Here is a 21169-nt window from a genome sequence, read left to right on the forward strand (position 1 = left end):
ATCCTGCTGTGTGGATGCAGTACTGGGGATGACAGCAGAAGGCTCCATCCTGCTGTATGGATGTAGTACTGGGGATGACAGTAGAAGGCTCCATCCTGCTGTGTGGATGTGGTACTGGGGATGACAGTAGAAGGCTCCATCCTGCTGTGTGGATGTGGTACTGGGGATGACAGTAGAAGGCTCCATCCTGCTGTGTGGATGTGGTACTGGGGATGACAGTAGAAGGCTCCATCCTGCTGTATGGATGTGGTACTGGGGATGACAGTAGAAGGCTCCATCCTGCTGTGTGGATGTGGTACTGGGGATGACAGTAGAAGGCTCCATCCTGCTGTGTGGATGTGGTACTGGGGATGACAGTAGAAGGCTCCATCCTGCTGTGTGGACGGTGGTACTGGGGATGACAGTAGAAGGCTCCATCCTGCTGTGTGGATGCAGTCCTGGGGATGACAGTAGAAGGCTCCATCCTGCTGTGTGGATGTGGTACTGGGGATGACAGTAGAAGGCTCCATCCTGCTGTGTGGATGTGGTACTGGATGACAGTAGAAGGCTCCATCCTGCTGTGTGGATGTGGTACTGGGGATGACAGTAGAAGGCTCCATCCTGCTGTGTGGATGTGGTACTGGGGATGACATAGCAAAGTGTGTTCCTGCTCTGTCACTGTCACTGTGTGTCATCTAGGTATTCTTGGCAAGGCTGCTTTTGTCGCTCTAATCCCTTTTTGTCCTCTTCATAGGTAATGTGGCTAATTGTCAATGCAGCATCCCATCCAGGCCCATCTTCCCTGGTGCTGTCTGTACCAGGCTAAAATATATGCTTACATCGTTCTATGGCAGCTTACTCCTGAAGGACTGGAGTCTTCATCGTGTTCTATTAGGTTTTGTTATTGTGATTTGGAGTAGTGGTTCCTAAGTGCAGTGTTTGGATTGGAGCCTCATCTGTTCTGTTTATTTTCTCCATGAAAAGAGAGTAGCACATTTTTTATATACTGAAGTTTGCAATTTGGAATTCTCTTACCAATTTTTTTAACCTTAAAATGACCTCTTTTGGGCTGAGGAGGGTCACTTAGCTGTAAAGTGCTTGCCTTGCAAATACAGAGACATGAGTTTGATCTCTAGAACCATGTTTTAAAATGGTGAGCCAAGCTTAGTGTTATGTTTGTAATCCCACATAGGGTGAGTGGTGGAGACAGGTGTTGTTGGCCTTCGAGCCTGACTTACTTCAGAACTTCCAGGCTAGTATGGAGCCGTGAAGATTCCTGAGGAATAGCACTTGAAGTTGTTCTCTTATCTCTACATGCATGTGCACACATGTTCACCTTCACACACATGAGCACATGCATGTACACACACATACTGCTGAGTGATAACTTATTATACTTTTATTGTTTTTAGTAGAAAAAACCATAGGCAATCCTATGTGTATCCTCAGAATTTTAAGAAAAGTTTGCCTAAAAATTAAAAACACACAAAATATAAGATATATATTAAAATAGGTTTTTAATGAAGCTTTGTAAGTTTAGGAATCTAGAAGTCTGGGCAATTCTTTAAGAAGATAGACTTTCTGTGTTTAAAAGTAACTCTAAAAGGCATATTTCATCTTGTTGGTTTTTTTTTTTTTTGGTTTGTTTCTTGAGGCAGGGTTTTTCTGTAGCTTTGGAGCCTGTCCTGGAACTAGCTCTTGTAGACCAGGCTGGCCTTGAACTCACAGAGATCTGCCTGCCTCTGCCTCCTGAGTGCTGGGATTAAAGGCGTGTGCCACCACCGCCCGCTGCATCTTGGTTACCTATGTTTGACTGTTAGCTTGGTGGCAGAGGAACCAGACAGTTTCCAGGGAGAGCTGTTGTGCTGGTTGGCGGGACACGTCTTGAACAAGGACTCTGACGTTTGGACTTTGCTTGTGTGTTGTCACTGTGACAGAAGCAACTTAAGGAAGGGAAGATGCCAGGCGGTGGTGGCGCACATCTTTAATCCCAGCACTCGGGAGGCAGAGGCAGGCGGATCTCTGAGTTCAAGGCCAGACTGGTCTATAAGAGCTAGTTCCAGGACAGGCTCCAAAGCCACAGAGAAACCCTGTCTCGAAAAACCAAAAAAAAAAAAAAATAAATAAATAAAAAATAAAATAAAGTAAAAAAAAAAAAAGAAAGAAAGGGGAGGTTTGTTTTGGTTCGTGGTTACACAGGGTCCAAGTGTGGGAGAGTGCATGGAAGCAGAAGCAAGTGAGTCAGGCTCCTCCCTTGTGGAAGCAGACAGGAAGCAGATGGCAAGGGCTAAAACCACAGGTGGGCTTTACTCTTAAAGGTATACCTCCAGTGGCCCACGCTCTCAGCCAGGCCTCACCTACAAAAACTCCACAACCTCCTAACACTGCCACCATCTGACGATAGGTATTAAACCATGAGCCTGCAGGGAGCATTTTTATTCAAACCGTAACCCGTGGTGATCTGTCCTTTCTCCAGCAGGATCCCTTTGATCCCCTCCTTTGAAAAGCTGATCTTCCTAACCTTGGGATACATTCTTAGAACTGTTTCTGAAGCTTTGCAACCCTGTCTTGTTTGTATCATAGTGTTCTGGGTCAGTGGCTTTAAAAGACCACGGTTGTGGCATAGTGGGTAGTATGTGGCAGTTTCTGAACCTTATATTTATTTCTGTCATCACTTGACCAATGAAGCAAAGAAACTTGTACAGTTGGTGATTTATTTATTTATTTGTGTGTGTATGTTTGACAGGATTAGTAAAACCATCTGAATTTCCACCCGTGAATCTAGAGCACAAGAGCCTTCTGGAAGTGATGGATCATCTAAAGCGTTCGCCTTCAGGACTCGACTCTGTACTGAAGAACACTGTGCCATGGGGGGTAGCGTTTCATCATGCAGGTATTCCTGGTTCATCTTCTTGTGTTAAGATGTTCTCAGCACAGGCTGGAGCTCTGATCAAGAGCTCTTGTTACTCCTGCAGAGGATCTGAGTTTAATTCCCAAGACTCATGTTGTGAACTACTTGTATGTCCTCTTCCAGGCGATCTGATAGGCCCTCTTCTAGTCTTTGGGCTCCTGTACATACATAATGTGCATATGGGTTCACACACAAGCACATAAAATAATAAAAAGAAAAAATTAAAAAACCTCACCAGACTTTTATAATTTCTTCATTTTTGTGTTTATGTGAATTTATTTCTTGTTAATCAATTTAATATTTGTATATTTCATTTTAAGAAACAGTGGATTAGTCAAACCAGAGTAAAGCAAAAATTTTAAGCTTACTTGTCTTAATTGTACAACTACATCAGATAATCAATTTTTTTCTAACCACTGGGAAAGCAAATTCTAAAAGTCTTACTTGTCTATATGTTGTTTCCTTAAAATTTATGTTAGAGTAATAATTTCTACTCAAATTTGATGCTACTTCGTTTCCTCTTACGTCAAGAATTGACATAGGCTCACAGACACAGCAAAGTTAAATTTGTTTTAGAAATTGTCATTGAATTGAAGAGGACTAGAAGTGAAAAATCCGATGGATGGGCTGTCAGAATCTCCAGTGTGTGACAGTCACTGGGTAAAGTGCTTGATCTGTGATCATGTGTGTTAAGATTGTATCATAGGAATGTTTTCTTCAACGAGTTTGCCAGAGGTTGTTATAAAGATGAAATATGATCATTAAAGAAAATCTGTGAGCTCCAGAGAAAATTGTTGACTAATAAATGCTGGTATGGGGAAGAAAAAAAAATGTTTTCAAGATTGGAAATTTAATCCTTTCAGTTTTATTCAACTTTCATTATATATATATATATATATATATATATATATATATATATATATATAAAATTATATATATATAATTTTAATAATAAATAACCATAATAAAATTTTAAAATAAATTTAAAAATGTATATGTGTACTTACATATGCACACACAAAACCCAGGGCTGTTAACCAGTAGTATGCAGTTAAATTCAGCCTGCCGTCCATTCTTATAACTAAAATTGGATTGGAACACAGCCCCACTCACTTGACCTGCTGCTGTTTTCTTTTAACAGCAGCAGGATAAGTAGTTTCAGGAGAAACCACCAGTTCCACCTAAAACATATGTAATGTTGCTGACCTGCCTACACATGTGTAAAGATGGAAGATTATACTCTTAAATAGGTAGACTGATGATGTGTTTGTTTATAATTTTAACTATTGTTTAAAAGATCTTTAAAGGCTTGTGTGGACTCTCAAATCTGCTTATACGTAGTCAAGTACATTGCTTCTGTGGTAATATGTTTTGTGATCTGTACTTTATTTAGGTCTTACGTTTGAGGAGAGAGATATCATTGAAGGAGCCTTCCGCCAAGGTCTTATTCGGGTCTTGGCAGCAACATCTACTCTCTCTTCGGGAGTGAATCTTCCTGCCCGCCGGGTGATTATTCGCACTCCAGTTTTCGGTGGCCAGCCTTTAGATATCCTCACCTACAAGCAGATGGTTGGCCGCGCTGGCAGGAAAGGTGTAGACACAATGGGTGAGTTTGGATATAGTTGTCAGGACATTGCGGACAGACAGTCTACTTGGAAGCTGACTAGTACCTGGCTATTTCTTATTGTGATATATTTATTTATTGTGCAGTGCACTAATGTCCTCCTCTTGGGTTATTTAATATTTATAGTGAATATGATTTTCATTTGTTAGCTATTGGTTTTCTTCTGGTAGAGAATTAAGGTTTTTCTTTTATATGTAGTAAAATGATTCAATATTATATAAAGAACAAGATTTGTGATTTTATTAGCTAGAAGATGATTTCAATTTCTATGTCTGCTTCTTTTTCCTCTTTTTTAGTAGGTGTGGTCTATGTGGCTGTGGGTGCCCTTGCCCATGCCCAGCTGTGCATATGTAGAGCAGAGTCCACACTGGATATGTTCTCTTCATTCTCCATCTTATTTCAAATATTTTATAGATTTATGTATATGTGCATGTCTGATGGGGTATGCACATGTGAGTGCACTTGCCTGCAGAGAACAAAAGAGGCCACTGGATCTCTTGGAACTGGAGTCATATGCAGTTTTGAGCTGGAAGAACAAGTCTTCTCACTCATTGAGGCATTGTCCAGGCTTCTTCCACCTTGAATTTTGAGACAGAGTATCTCACTGAACCTGGAGTTTGTCATTTTTCCAGCAAGCACCCAGGTTCTGTTTGTCTCTGCCTCACCAGTGCTGGGGCTACAGATGCAAGCCACCACCTGGGTTTTATGGGGGCTGGGTATGAACTCAGTTCTTCATGCCTGCGCTGTAAGCACTTGAGCCATGGATCCCTCTCCCTAGCATCTCATGTGGACCTTAGAGTGTTTAATCTCAAGTCAGACAGGGTGCCAAGAGCTAAGAAGTACTGCATTTAGTCTCTGAACTGGGACAGCTTCTGGCCTTGCACCAGCGAGTAATGATGCTTTTGTCAGAAATCCAAACAAAAGTTTTGACTTAAGCAATGAAGTAGTTTTTGAATTAAATACCAAAAAAGAAGCCAAAGTTACTTCACATCTTATTATTCAGTGTAAGACTAATTGCTAAATGGTAGTCAGTGTTTACTGCTCTTACGGTGGTGGGACCTGGGAGATGGAGTCTAAAAACGAGGGACTCTAAAGTCTCTGCAGTAGTCAGCTTTATTCAGAGCATCAACCCGTTTTTACTGTGCTGCGGATTAAGAAAAGTCATCTGAGCAAAGTGTGCAATCAAAAGGACAAGGCACACAGGCACATAGACAAATGACATTAGCCGGTTGTAATAGACAACCTGAAGTAAACTGACTTCTTGCCACTGTGCCTGGGAGGGGCCCAAAAGCACATTCCAGGAATAACCCTTGCTGTGCAAGAACAGAGATTACAAGCCTCTTGTCTTGTTTACTTGGAGTTTTCTTTTTCTTTCTTTTTTCTTTTATTTTTTTAATTTATTTATTTATTAAAGATTTCTGCCTCCTCCCCGCCACCGCCTAGTCCCCCTCCCTCATCAGCCGGAAGAGCAATCAGGGTTCCCTGACCTGTGGGAAGTCCAAGGAACCCCCACCTCCATCCAGGTCTAGTAAGGTGAGCATCCAAACTGCCTAGGCTCCCACAAAGCCAGTACGTGCAGTAGGATCAAAAACCCATTGCCATTGATCTTGAGTTCTCAGTAGTCCTCATTGTCCACTATGTTCAGCAAGTCTGGTTTTATCCCATGCTTTTTCAGACCCAGGCCAGCTGGCCTTGGTGAGTTCCCTATAGAACATCCCCATTGTCTCAGTGTGTGGGTGCACCCCTCGCGGTCCTGAGTTCCTTGCTCGTGCTGTCTCTCCTTCTGCTCCTGATTTGGACCTTGAGAATTCAGTCCGGTGCTCCAATGTGGGACTCTGTCTCTGTCTCCTTTCATCGCCTGATGAAGGTTAATATTCAGGAGGGTGCCTATATGTTTTTCTTAGGGTTCACCTTCTTATTTAGCTTCTCTAGGATCGCGAATTATAGGCTCAATGTCCTTTATTTATGGCTAGAAACCGAATATGAGTGAGTACATCCCATGTTCCTCTTTTTCGGTCTGGCTTACCTCACTCAGGATAGTGTTTTCTATTTCCATCCATTTGCATGCAAAATTCAAGAAGTCCTTGTTTTTTTACTGCTGAGTAGTACTCTAATATGTATATATTCCATACTTTCTTCATCCATTCTTTCATTGAAGGACATCTAGGTTGTTTCCAGGTTCTGGCTATTACAAACAATGCTGCTGTGAACATAGTTGAGCATATACTTTTGTTGTATGATAGGGCCTCTCTTGGGTATATTCCCAAGAGTGGTATTGCTGGGTCCAGGGGTAGGTTGATTCCAAATTTCTTGAGAAACCGCCCCACTGCTTTCCAAGAGTGGTTGCACAAGTTTGCATTCCCACCAGCAATGGATGAGTGTACCCCTTTCTCCACAACCTCTCCAGCAAAGGCTATCATTGGTGTTTTTGATTTTAGCCATTCTGACAGGTGTAAAATAGTATCTTAAAGTTGTCTTGATTTGCATTTCCCTGATCGCTAAGGAAGTTGAGCATGACCTTAAGTGTCTTTTGGCCTTTTGAACTTCTATTGAGAATTCTCTGTTCAGCTCAGTGCCCCATTTTATAATTGGGTTGATTAGCCTTTTACGGTTTAGTTTCTTGAGTTCTTTATATATTTTGGAGATCAGACCTTTGTCAGTTGCGGGGTTGGTGAAGATTTTCTCCCAGTCATTGGGTTGCCTTTTTGTCTTAGTGACAGTGTCCTTTGCTTTACAGAAGCTTCTCGGTCTCAGGAGGTCCCATTTATTCAATGAGGCCCTTAATGTCTGTGCTGCTGGGATTATACATAGGAAGTGGTCTCCTGTGCCCATGTGTTGTAGAGTATTTCCCACTTTCTCTTCTATCAGGTTCAGTGTGTTCAGACTGATATTGAGGTCTTTAATCCATCTGGACTTGAGTTTTGTGCATGGTGATAGATATGGATCTATTTTCATTCTTCTACAGGTTGACATCCAGTTTGCCAGCACAAAGATGCTCTCTTTTTTCCATTGTATACTTTTAGCTCCTTTATCGAAAATCAGGTGTTCATAGGTTTGTGGGTTGAAGTCAGGGTCTTCTATTCGATTCCATTGGTCGACTTCTCTGTTTTTATGCCAATACCAAGCTGTTTTCAATACTGTAGCTCTGTAATAGAGTTTGAAGTCAGGGATGGTAATGCCTCCAGACAATCCTTTATTGTATAAGATTGTTTTGGCTATCCTGGGTTTTTTGTTTTTCCATATAAAGTTGATTATTGTCTTCTCCAGATCTGTGAAGAATTTTGATGGGATTTTGATGGGGATTGCATTGAATCTATAGATTGCTTTTGGCAGAATTGCCATTTTTACTATGTTGATCCTCCCAATCCAAGAGCAAGGGAGATCCTTCCATTTTCTGGTGTCTTCTTCAATTTCTTTCTTCAAAGACTTAAAGTTCTTGTCAAATAGATCTTTCACTTCCTTGGTCAGAGTTACCCCAAGATATTTTATGATATTTGTGGCTATCGTGAAAGGTGAGGCTTCTCTGATTTCCCTCTCTGCTTCCTTATCCTTAATGTATAGGAAGGCAACTGATTTTTTGGAGTTGATCTTGTATCCTGCCACATTACTAAAGGTGTTTATCAGCTGTAGGAGTTCTTTGGTAGAGTTTTTGGGGTCGCTTATGTATACTATCATATCATCTGTAAATAACAAAAGCTTAACTTCTTCATTTTACTTGGAGTTTTCTAACCAGCACTCAGAATTCCCATCACTTGACTCTAGTCTTGGACCATGTGACCAGGACCTCCTACTGACATTTGTAATTTATTTTCTTTTTTTAAAAAAATATTCTGTCTGTGTATATGCCTGAAGGCCAGAAGAGGGCACCAGATCTCATTACAGATGGTTGTGAGGCACCATGTGGTTGCTGGGAATTGAACTCAGGACCTTTGGAAGAATAGGCAGTGCTCTTAACCACTGAGCCATCTCTCCAGTCCTGTAATTTATTTTCTTGTATATACTTTCTTCCTTTGTTTCTATCTTTGTGGTTTGATGGTTTTCCCTAGTGTATGCTTTAGATTTTTTCCATTATAAAGTTTACATAAAATATAAAAGGCTAGATAAAGCTGATAATAAGCTCTCTAGCCACGGAAGCAGATGCCTAGACACCCAGCATAAAAACCGTCACTAACAGCCAGAACAATGGCTCCCTTAGAGCCCAGCAGCCTTACCACAGCAGGCCCTGAGTGCTGCAACATAACTGGAGCACAGGAACAAGACCTTAAGGTAGTTTTGATGAATATGATAGAGGATATAAAAGAGGAAATAACACATCCCTTTAAAAAAAAGTCTATGATTGGGGGCGAGACAGAGGGGAGAATATTGAAAGAGATATCTTGATGGGGGCCATTTTGGGGTTAGGGAGAAACCTGGTACCAGGGAATCTCCCAAGAATCCACAGGATGACCCCAACTAAGACTCCTAGCTATAGTGGAGACGGTGTCTGAACTAGCCTTTTCCTGTAATCAGATTGGTGACTATCCTAATTGTCATCAGAGAGCCTTCATCCAGTAACTGATGGAAGCAGATGCAGAGATCACAGCCAAGCACTGGGCTGAGAGTCCTGTTGATAGGGAGGAAGGATCCTATGAGCTAAGAGGCTCTAGGTCATAACAGGGGAACCCACAGAGACAGCTGATCTGAACTTGTGGGAGCTCATGGACTCTGGACTGACAGCTAGGGAACCAGCCTGGGACTGACCTAGACCTTCTCCATGTGTGTATGATGGTTGTGTAGCTTGTGTTTGTGGGGCTCCTAGCAGTGGGATCAAGACCTGTCCCTGGTGCTTGAACTGGCTTTTGGGAACCCATTCCCCATGCTGAACTGGAAATAAGTAGTTTTCCTTGTTCTCAGACATGAATGATAGCAAATACATATATATGTGTAAAATGTTTTTTAATAAAAATTTTCATACAGTAAATAACAAAGTTAATAAGTTTGATTGCATACAGCTCTATGCTTTTATTTTTCCACCCATACATTTTAATGTCAAAACATAATTTTGTAATTTATATCCTTAGACAATATTTTAGTTATACTGTCTTAATAGGGTTGTCACACTGGAGGTAAAATCACTTCATACAATACCATTTTAGTACAAAGTATTTTGAATGCTTCTCAGTAAACTGGTGATTTCTGAACTTTCTTATATTTTATGCTATTAATTAATATTAACACAATTTGAAGAAGACTGTTACATAATTCCTGTGAGGCAGTCCTCATTGCACTGAGTTCTTTTAACTTTTGTTTGTCTGGGGAAGATTTTTGGTTTTTTTCTCATTTCCAAAGATCAGCTTGGCTGGGTAAAGTGTATTTGGCCAGGTTTGTCCTTCTGCACCGAGTGTAGTATCTGACCTTTCTGGCCTGTGGGGCTTCTGTTTAAAACTTGTTCATCATTTCATGGGCTTCCCTTATGTGTATAGATTTCTTAACTCTTACTGATTTTAGAATGTTTCCTTTGCCTTTGAATTTTTCCACTAAAATCAATTTATTGATTTAAGGATAAGGTATGAATAGCACAATAGATTAATACAACTCGCTAATTCAGGAGAGATGCTCATAGGCCAGGTGTATTAGCTCACACTGAGAAACTCACAACTCTGTGTGCAGAAAGAGGATAGCCAGAATGTGTACGCATCCTGAGCAATGTGAAGAAATGCTCTCTCACAATATCTGCAAGACCACCTTTTGCTCCTTGGTGAACACTGTGCGCTTCCGCTGCCTCCTTGGATCATTGGGAGAAATGTGTCCTTGGAGGGGCCTGAGAATCTTGTGGATATGGTGAACCTGAGGTACTTAAAGAACCTTGGGTGACTGGGTTCACTGGCATGCTGAGGATTTGTAACTCTGATGCACATTGGAGCTTCCAATCATTTTTAGACCAGGTGCCAATGGAAAATCCTGGGGAACTTGAGATCCTGGGATCATATGAGAATTTGTTTCCATTGTGAGATCTTTATAGATTGAAGAACCTTTTTTTGAGGCTTGAAGTCACCAAGAAATTCATAGGATGTTGCACCTTGCTCAAATTCTTCTCTGAGTTTCGCCTTTGAATTTTTTTTTAAGGTTCTATTGTATTGTACTATTGGGGATTGAACCCAAGTCCTCACACATGATAGGCAAGCACTCCACCACCAAGCTATGCCCTATCTCTCTGCCTTTGAATTAAAAAAATTACTTTCATGTGTATGAGTGTTTTGCCTTACTCTGTTTGTCTGGTGCCCTCGGAGCTTAGAAGAGGGTATAGGATCCCCTGGAACTGGATGACTGTGAGCAGCCCGCCTTATTGGTGCTGGGAATGGAACCCAGGTTTTCCGGAAGAGCAAGTGCTCCCAACTGCTGAGCTATCTCTCTGGTGGTCTGAGTTTTGGTATTATGTGTCTTGATGAGCTTTTTGGGTTGTGTTAGAATAGAGACTTCTGTGCTTCCCGTACCTGCTGTCACCCTCTCTCCGTAGATTTGCGTACATTTTTAGCCGTTATTTCTTTAATAGCTTTTTAGTCCCTATCTCTTCCATTTTAGCTTCTATTATGCAAAAATTAGTCTTTTGACTATACGTCATTTAAGTTCATTTCCGTCAGTCTGGGAGTGTACTGGCTCTCCATCTGTCTGAGCTCCGGTTGAGCCTCACTATTTCATTTCGCAGTTTGGCTGCCATGCTTTTCTTCTTTGGAATTTGTTTTTATTTTATTGTTTCTGTTTCTTTGTTAAATTTCTCACTGTTTATATCTCATTTTCTAAATTTATTTCATTTTAATGTTCTTATACTTCATAGAACATCTTTGAGAGGATTATGTGTAACCTTTATCTGTTCTTTCCTGCTCCCTGTTTCTTTAGGGTCCATCATTGGAATTTTGTTGGTATATTTTAAAGTCTTATGGTGTCCCAGTTCTTTGCAATCTTGTGTCATTGTATCACAAATGTATAGAGACAGCCAGTTCTGGGTTTTCTGGTTTGGCAGGAATGGGCCTGTATTGCTAGTCTAGCTGGGAATCTGAGTGGCACAGCTGGGAATGATTGGGCAGACTGGGCCTACTTTTGTTTCATGTGGTTAATTAGGTTGCTGACTTTAATTTTGAGTGCCTGGTCTCCATTGTCATATTGGTTGAATTCTGCAATCAGAGTTACTGGTTGAGCCGGGCGATGGTGGCGCACGCCTTTAATCCCAGCACTTGGGAGGCAGAGGCAGGTGGATCTCTGTGAGTTCGAGACCATCCTGGTCTACAGAGCTAGTTCCAGGACAGGCTCCAAAGCCACAGAGAAACCCTGTCTCGAAAAACCAAAAACCAAAAAAAAAAAAAAAAAAAAATGAAGAGTTACTGGTTGGTCACTGCTATCACCTTTAAAATACACCCCAGGGTGTATTTCTGGATCATGGATCATCGTTTGAGATCTGTGCTGGCTAGGTTTTTTTTTTGTTGTTGTTGTTGTTGTTGTTGTTGTTGTTGAGACAGGTTTTCTCTGTGTAGCCTTTGGAGCCTGTCCTGGAACTCGCTCTGTAGACCAGGCTGGCCTTAAATTCACAGAGATCTGCCTGCCTCTGCTTCCCGAGTGTTGGGATTAAAAGCGTGTGTCACCACCGCCCAGCACTGTGCTGCCTCATTTTAAGTTAACTTGGCTCAAGTTAGAGTTATCTGAAAGGAGGGAACCTCAATGAATGCTTCCATAAGATCCAGATGTAAGGCATTTTGTTAATTAGTGATTGAGTGTGGAGGGCCTAGCCCGTGGTGGTGGTGCCTTTCTTGGCCTAGTGGTTCTGGGTTCTTTAAGAAATCTGATTGAGCAAGACACAAGGAACAAACCAGTAAGCATCACCTCTCCTTGGTCTCTGCATCAGCACCTGCCTCCAGGTTCCTGCCCTACTGAGTTACTGCCCTCCTTCACCGACAGACTACATTGAGAAAGTGTGAACCAAATCAACCCTTTCCTCCCCACTTGGTTTTGGACATGGTGTTTCATCACAGCAATAGTAACCCTAGCTAAGACAAACTGGTACCCCGATGGTGCGGTACTGCTGTGACAGATCTGACCATGTTTTTGGGAACATTGTGGAAGGACTTTGGAAGTTTGGAGCACAGGAGGAAGGATTTTAGGGGCCAAAGAAGTCAAGAATACCACAAGAAAACCCACACAATCAACTAAATAGAGCCCATAGGGGCTCACAGAGACTGCACTGACAATTAGGGAGCCTGCATGGTACTGACCTAGGCACTTCTGTAGCTTGGTCCTCTTGTGGGGCTTCTAACAGTGGGAGCAGGGGCTGTCCCTAATGCTTTGGCTGGATGTTGGGACTCCATTCCTCATACTGGGTTGTCTTGCCCAGCCTTATTACAAGGGAGTTTTACTGCAGCTTGGTATGCCTTGTTTGGTTGTTACCCATGGGAGGCATGATTTTTTCTGAATAGAAACGGAGGAATGGATCAGGGTGAGGTGGGGGTATAGGGGTGGGATAATGGTGGTGGGGGCAAGAGTGTGGGGGGAGGGAATGGGAAGAGAGAAGGGAGGGAAAACTACAGTTGTGTGTGTGTGCGTGTGTGCGTGGGAGAGAGAGAGATTCCCTAGCAAAAGTCTGTTACAATACCAGGTTGAGGAGAGAGAGGGGGGGGAGGGGGGGAGGGAGGGAGGGAGGGAGAGGGAGAGGGAGAGAGAGAGAGGGGAGAGGAAGAGAGAGAGAGAGAGAGAGAGAGAGAGAGAGAGAGAGAGAGAGAGAGAGAGAGAGGAGAGGAGAGGAAGAGAGAGAGAGAAAACAGTTGAATAGGGAAAGACTTATAATCTCTATATGTGTTAAAGTTTGTTAGGTGCATGGAGGCTGCATAGAAAAGGTGCGAGGCCTGCTGTTTGATGTGGGTGTTAAGGTATTTTTGGCAAAGGGCAGTAGAGTGTGGAGAAGTGGTGGGACAAAGGAGCAGCTGTCTTCCTAGGACAGTGTTTATAGAGGACAGGAGCTCTTGTGCTTGCTGCTTCTCTGGCCTTCAGCTAAAAGTCATCTAGAAGCTGGGACGTATGTTTTCTGGTGACACTTTGATCGCCTGCCCAGAGTTCAGATCCAGAGCTGTGACTTAGGGCTCTGTGACCAACACAGCCTCTAGAACCTCCTGTCTCCTCAGTGGGTCGGAACTTGTCTTCAGCAGTGACTTGCAGGAATGGGCTGGAACTCAGACGTGTGGCTTTGTTTGTAGGTGAAAGTATCCTAGTTTGTAAGAACGCTGAGAAATCGAAAGGCATTGCTCTGCTCCAAGGATCTCTGGAGCCTGTGCACAGCTGTCTGCAGAGACACGGAGACATCACTGCTAGCATGAAACGAGCTGTTCTGGAGGTAGGAGTTCAGGAACCACCATTACTTGTTTATGCCCATTGAAATTTGAGGATGTGAAAATCTGAGTTGAGGGTTTTTTTTTTTTGTTTTTGTTTTTTTTTTTAAAGAAACAGATTGTTGCCCGGCAGTGATGGCCCACTTCATTTCTGGCAATCAGGAGACAGAGGCAGACAGATCTCTGAGTTTGAGGTCAGCATGGTCTGCAGATAGAGTTTCAGTATAGCCAGGACTATACGAAGAAACTTTATCTCAAAGAACACCCCCCCCCAAAAAAAAACAAAAGCAAAACAAGATTGTTATATTTATAGCCTTCCCAAGTGTGACTGTTTCTCACATATATTTAAACGTAGTACAGATATACATAGTTCTTCAGGCTCTGCGAAATAAGTTGATAAATAAATTCTGATACATGCATACATATGTATACACACATACATATATATATATACATGTATATGTTGATATAAACATGCCTATATGTTATATATATATATGAATATGTAGTTATTTTGGAGCTTAAAATAGCTTAAAATTCTACCATATCAATCTATTTCAAAACAGTTATGCAACCAAATGAACTATAGTTCTTTTTTATATCTTTTTTTTGTGGCATAGGGAATAGAGGAATAGAACGCAGGCTATGTGTATACTCTAGTAGCTATCTTTTTACTTTTGATATATTATTTTTTTAAGTTTAAAGAAAAGATGGCAAAGTGAACCATAGTTCTTCTATTCAGATAATAAATATATGTGAACATTAAAATCAAATCAAGTTATACAAAATTAAGTTTGCAGAAGGGCTGGACCTGTGGTGCAGGCTTCTTATTCTAGCCTACTGGAGGCTGGGGCATGAACTTCACAAGTTAGATGCCAGCCAAGGCAATGCACACTGAATACTAACTTCATCTTTTCCTGCCCTGTTGTCCTTCTGAATGGGAAGGATTCAAGAGTAGCATTTCTACATGGCCATGTGTTCTAGGGAAAGGAGCAGAGGCTGATTAGACTCATGGCATGTGTTACCACCTCCTCTATATGTGTAACTAGTTACCTAAGTTTCTTTTTGTCTATGAGAAAATATTATATTTACTTTCCAGGAAAATGCTGTCAGTAGTATCATCTGTGTTTGTAATGTGTGATGACAAAAGATTTCATAAAGCATCTCTACATAGAGACTGAAGATGCCTTAAGAAAATAAAGTCACTTCTATTGCTTGATGTCCAGAGGCTCTACACAGCTTATAAAAATTACAGACTGAACATTTTCTCTCAGATAATTGTTGGCGGAGTGGCAAGTACATCACAAGATATGCAAACTTATGCCTCCTGCACATTCTTGGCTGCTGGTATAAAGGAAGGGAGTCGGGGAAAGCAGAGAAATGAAGATGATGTTCACCTTGGAGCAATTGATGCCTGTGTGACATGGCTGTTAGAAAACGAGTTCATCCAGGTGGCAGAGCCCAGCGACGGGTCAGGAGGTAAACACAAGCTCTCATGTAAAAATGCTCACCCTTTATGTTAGACTCACCTTTTAGATAAGGTTCTGATTATTGCTTTGATGAGAGCCGAGAGGGGTCATATGTAGTAGAGAAGGACATTTCTTTGATTTGTTTTAACCTTTGCTCCTGTATTCCCCACTCCAGGAAAGGTATATCACCCAACTCATCTTGGATCGGCTACTCTTTCTTCCTCACTTTCTCCAACTGATACCCTAGACATTTTTGCTGATCTCCAAAGAGCAATGAAAGGCTTTGTTTTAGAGAATGACCTTCATATCGTCTACCTGGTAAGTTCTATCTAAAATCAAAACTATTTACCTCCTATTGGCAGGATCTCACTGGTTAGCCAAGGCTAGCCTGGATGTTTAGTCCTCTCACTTCTAGCCACTGAATATTGAGATGTGTGCCAGGCTTGCAGGAGGAATTCTACAAGTGCCTTCATTGCTTTTCTTGACGCTCTGACAAAGTACCTTGACAAAAGAACTGAAGGAAGGAGGCCTTCATTTGGCCTCACAGTTTGAGGGTGCAGAAGGAAGAAAGCTTAGGTACCTGGGCCCATTGCATCATAGGAACCAGAGAGAGATGAGTGCTGGAGCTCCGCCCCTTTCTCCTTGTATTAGGTCAGTCTAGTCTAGGTAGTCCCTCAAAGGCATGCCCAGTGGCTTGTCCCCTTTGTGATTCCTTATCCTGTGGAGTTGACGGTACTAACTATCATAGAAAGTTTGTTTACATTAGATCATCCTCTACAGTTATAATAACCATTTTGATATGAATTGAATAGTTTAATCATATTCTTTAGCAAGAACTAACCAGAAATAAATTTGTCACTGAAAAGGAGATGTGTGCACTTTGAAGAGTAAATGAAGGGAGAGAATAACATTGACATTTTCATTAGAATGAGGTCTTACCAGGAAATGTGTTCAATAAAATAACTGTAGAGGTTATTTTTTTCTTTTACAAACATATATATAATTCATGGATTATATCAGGCCCAATGTTCTGTGCCTTCTAATATGAGTGGAAATAATCTTAAAGCAGGTCTTATCAATCATCTGCAGTGGCCTTAACGATGTCCCACATATTAATAGCAAGCATGAGTGTGAGCTCCTGATCCAGACTGTTGCCTTCAACATTCAGTAACCAACAACTTCAGATAAGAAAACCCCTGTTCAGCTTGACATCCCCACTGCTTCCTGTTCTCTGGTAACTACTATTCAACTGTATTCTGTCCTCTGCTTCTTGCAGGTCATATAATGCTTTTTAAGTAAGTCAAGAGAAGAATGAGGAAATATGCAGTTGTTATTGTTGTGATTATTAATTATTTTCAGTGCTGAGAATGGAGCCAAGGGCTTTGTGAATTCTAGGTAAACACTCTTCCTCAGAGCTAAATTCTCTAGCCCCAATTATTTTTAATATGTACTCACAAAGTGACCTCTATTAGCTTTGTTTTTTAAGGTGTAATCAGAATATTTGAGTTCTATCCCAGTCCCTTTCTCTCCCTTCCTACTTGTCTCCCTCCCAAGCTGGCCTGCAGCTTACCATGTGGTCCAGTCTGACCTCAAACTTACACGCCTCCCCACTTAGTCGGTTGGCTGCTGGGCTTACAGGTGTGCACCAGCATGTACCTGAGCAGCCTGCTTTCTTTCAATGTGAAGAACTTTAGTTAGGATTAAAGACAACATTTTCTGATTGTGTTTGTCTAGGAATGTCCCTGTTATCTCTGGTTTTGAAAGACACCTTTCCTTTATTCTAAATTCACAGCGTTTTTACTCTTCCTTCAAATACGTTGTGCCCTTCTCATCCCATTCTTGTCTCCAGTGTTTCTGATGAGAAGTTAACTTGCTGTTGTTGGGTTTCCGTTGTGTAAGGTGACTTGATTTTCTGTCAGTTCTTTCCTTCTGTTACTATGATAAGACACTTAGCAAAGCAGCTTGAGGAGAGGGTTGATTTGGCTCACACTCTTAGGGCACAGTCTGTCATTGAGTAAGTCAGGGCTGGAGCTTGAAGTAGAAACCATGGAGGAATGCTGCTTGTTGAGGCAATGAGGCAGGCTCATGGTTTTCTGGTTTTCTTATGTAGCTCAGGATCACCTGCCTCGGGATGGTGCTGCCCATAGTGCACTGAGGCCCCCGTGAATTAATTAATAATGGAGGTGATCCCTACAGACATGTCCACAGACCAAACTGATGAAGGAAACACTCTCTTGGGACTTTTTAAAGATGATTTAGGTGGTGTGATAGTTAATGCTAACTAGGACACTGTCTTGGCTGCTTTCAAAATTCTCTCACTCAGTTTGTGACATTATTATGATGCATGTTGATGAAGAGCCCTACATTTTTCCTTACTTGCAGTTCATGAAATATTTTTGGATATGTAGACTAATGTTTTTCACCAGTTTTGGGGTGCTTGCCAAGGATGATGTGGTATACACACACCTACAGTCTCATCCCTTGGGATGCAGAGGCATCTCTCTGAGTTTGAATCTAGTGTGATTTATATATTGAGGCCAGACAAAATTATGTAGTGAGACCTTTTCTAAAAATGAAAACAAAATAAATAATAAAATAATTTTAAAAAATAAAAAAATTGGGATGCTGTCACATTTTTATTGCTATTATAAGACACTATGACCAAGCCAACTTATAAAAGAAAGGATTTAATTTGGGGCTTATAATTTCAGAGGGATAGACTTCACATGGCCAGTTAGTGACGCATTTCCTCTAGCAAGGAACACAACTTCTAATCTTTCCCAAATAGTTTTACCAAATGGGGATCAAATATTCAAATATGTGATCCTATTAGGACCATTTTCATTTAAACCACCACATTTCACTCCCTGGTCCCCGTTAGCTTGTAACCAAATGATAATGCAAGATGCATTCAGTCCAACTTCAAAACTCTCCATAGTTTTTCATATATACAATGAATCCAGGAGGAGAAAAAAACATATGTATACATATTTACAGTGTACAAAGTTTATTCCACAGCACTCTCTTTTCTTCCTTACCTCTGCCTTCTGCTCCCCCATTCCTTCCTTCTTTTCTTCTTAAATGGCCTTTTTTTTTTTTTAAGCCAGGCTACCCTCAAACTTTCTAGGTATACTACTAGGCTGGCCTGGAACTTACCAGATTGGTCTAAAACTTTGTATTCTAGTGCCTCGGCTACACAACTGCTGGTATTACAGACACTCACCCTTTTATTTCTTTAAGCATTTTTTAATCCTTTTGTATACATTTATAATGTTTTGTCTTTACACATTTATACTGTTTTTGTCTTTGACGTCTTTTCGTGTACTAATATCTGGACACTTTTAAAGGCGTTTCTTTGCTTACATTCTTCTCCATGCTTAGGACACTTGTCTCTTTCTTGTTTGTCTCACAGCTTTCTTGTTGAATCCTGAACCTTTAAAGAAATATATCAGCTGTGACTGTTGACTCTCCCCAAACCGCCCCCCTTATCTCTTCTTTTCATTTTACTCATTCATTCTTGAATACATGAAATAGGTAAGATAATACTTTGAGTCAGTCCTACTTAAGTTGAAAATGTCAATGATTAAAGACTTACATTCCATGAAATCCAGTTTGTATGGTTAGCAGTCGTTACCCCCTCCCCTTACCCTGCCACTCTCTGGCTTTCTCTTCTTCTCTGTCTGTGTTTGTTCTTTCAGCAAGTTTCTTTTGAATAAATGTTTTCTTATAAATGAGTTATTATCACAGTTGTTTTCTGTATCCTGAGGCCTTTGTCTTTACTATGCAGTTTACATTTATAATTTTCTTACTTATGCAGGGTAATGGGTCTGTTTGTTTTTGTCCAGTGCTAAGGCTTGAACCCATGACCCTGCACATATCAGGCACATGTTTGGCCACCGAGCTCCCACAGTTAAAATGATGCTTCTTCTCTTTAGGTTACACCTGTGTTTGAAGACTGGACTGGAATTGATTGGTATCGATTTTTCTGTCTATGGGAAAAATTGCCAGCTTCTATGAGAAGGGTGGCAGAACTGGTTGGAGTTGAGGAAAGCTTCTTGGCTCGCTGTGTGAAAGGAAAAGTAGTAGCCAGAACTGAGAGACAGCATCGGCAAATGGCCATCCATAAAAGGTGGGGAGCCTGCAGCGTTTATCACTGCTGGGCTTAAGGTCCATATCCACTTGTCTGGGGCACTCTCATCGTCAACAATGTGGAAACATTTTGATGACTATAGTAAATTTTAAAATTTCTCTGTTTATTTAATTTACTGACACTTTAATTTTTCTTGCAACTTGACATTTAGTCATTATGCCTGCAGGTTTTTAAAGTCAAATATTTAACTACTTCCCCTTCTTGAGTGGGGACTTCCATTTGTGGCAATTTTATTGGAGTTGTGCTTTGTAGCACCTTTAGAAGTAGTCTCTTACCACCTGGAAGGTGTTAGGATTCACATGGGGGAAACTGGGACAGGCTATTCTTTAAAACACAGGAAAATTACTTGTGTGTGTGATTTACATCACAGTCAAGTGCAAATTTATAAGGATCTCTGTGCTTGGATTATTTGTGCCAACTTTTTCTTTCAAATCAAATCTAGATTTTATAATTACATACTGTCATTTGACCAAAATTCTATTCATTTTATACCCATGTATTAAATCTTTTAGACTTTTTTGCTACCTCATTTCTTAAACCAAGTATTATTTCTGGAAATCAGTTACTAAACATTGCAGTGTGGGAACTTTTTGCTCTGTTGGGTTAGTTCTTAGCTGTGGCTAAGGTGTGTGAAATAACTGTGGTCATCTTTGCCCACCAGTCCCCCTCCTGTTGTCCTCCTGGGGGGGTGGGATGGGGGATGGGAGTGAACCCTCTGCTACCTTTTTGGTTTGTAGTTGGTTTGCAGTATATGTTACACTTTCAGAGTAGCTGTAAATGATCTCTTACACTAGTCTTGATTTATTTTTAGGTTTTTCACAAGTCTTGTGTTATTGGATTTAATCAGTGAAATTCCCTTAAAGGAAATTAATCAGAAATATGGATGTAATCGTGGACAGATTCAGTCTTTGCAACAGTCAGCTGCTGTTTATGCAGGTCAGTTAGATGAAGTGTGTCACTTTATCTAAGATTCTATCATTAAGGTTGTTAAGATTCCTTTTTTTTTTTTTTAAAGAAAAAAGAAGCAGGGTCTCATTGGTAGCTCTGGCTGGCCTGGAGCTCCCTATGTAGACCAGACTGTCCTCAAATACAGTGATCCACCTGCTTCTGCTCTCTGGGTACTAGAATTAAAGGTGTGTATCACCATGCCTGGTTTAGATTACTTTCCTAAGAACGTCTGTTTATTTAATCCCCTCTGAAATTGCTGCAGTCATACAGAGTCCTCAGTGTTCTCATCATCACACTGGTGCAGTACAGTACCAGTACAGTAGTGGTCTGTAGAGAGCCGCCATCAGGCCGGGGCTCACCCTTCCCCCTTCTGTTCCTTAGTGACTTGCCGATGGTACATCTTTCTCTGGCACTTCCCTCCTTATGGGGAGAAGCAAAGTTCTCAGTGGAATCCCTTTTCTCTTAGTTCTGATTAATAATAGATTTTGAGAAAGAGTCTGCAGATGAAGAGAGTTTTGTAGACCTGACTGTTCTAACTATCATGCCTTAGGAAACACTCAAGTTACACAAACAGGTAGATTCTGGGTCTGATTTACTAATTTGTTAGCCCTTCGGAAGGAAACCCAGGACTACTAAAAGGTTTGTGTCTTTATTTATAAGAACTTCCTTGTGAATGCATGCATAGGGGGATGCTGTGTAGAAGATGTGGGCAGAGGGTTGGATGAAGGGAAGGATTCA

At 41.2% G+C, this 21169-nt stretch overlaps 1 protein-coding gene across 1 annotated transcript in view; it reads left to right on the forward strand.

The window, feature by feature from the left end:
- The window catches only part of Polq (DNA polymerase theta), a 77474-nt gene that overhangs the window by 15848 nt on the left and 40457 nt on the right, over positions 1-21169 (forward strand). The window contains exons 8-14 of the mRNA XM_075962340.1: positions 2726-2872; positions 4284-4496; positions 13733-13869; positions 15139-15343; positions 15509-15651; positions 19269-19462; positions 20295-20419. Of these exons, the coding sequence (XP_075818455.1) occupies positions 2726-2872; positions 4284-4496; positions 13733-13869; positions 15139-15343; positions 15509-15651; positions 19269-19462; positions 20295-20419 (1164 nt within the window). The remainder of the gene's footprint in view (positions 1-2725; positions 2873-4283; positions 4497-13732; positions 13870-15138; positions 15344-15508; positions 15652-19268; positions 19463-20294; positions 20420-21169) is intronic.

Source organism: Microtus pennsylvanicus, chromosome 1 (assembly GCF_037038515.1).
Source record: "Microtus pennsylvanicus isolate mMicPen1 chromosome 1, mMicPen1.hap1, whole genome shotgun sequence".
Lineage (NCBI taxonomy): Eukaryota > Metazoa > Chordata > Mammalia > Rodentia > Cricetidae > Microtus > Microtus pennsylvanicus.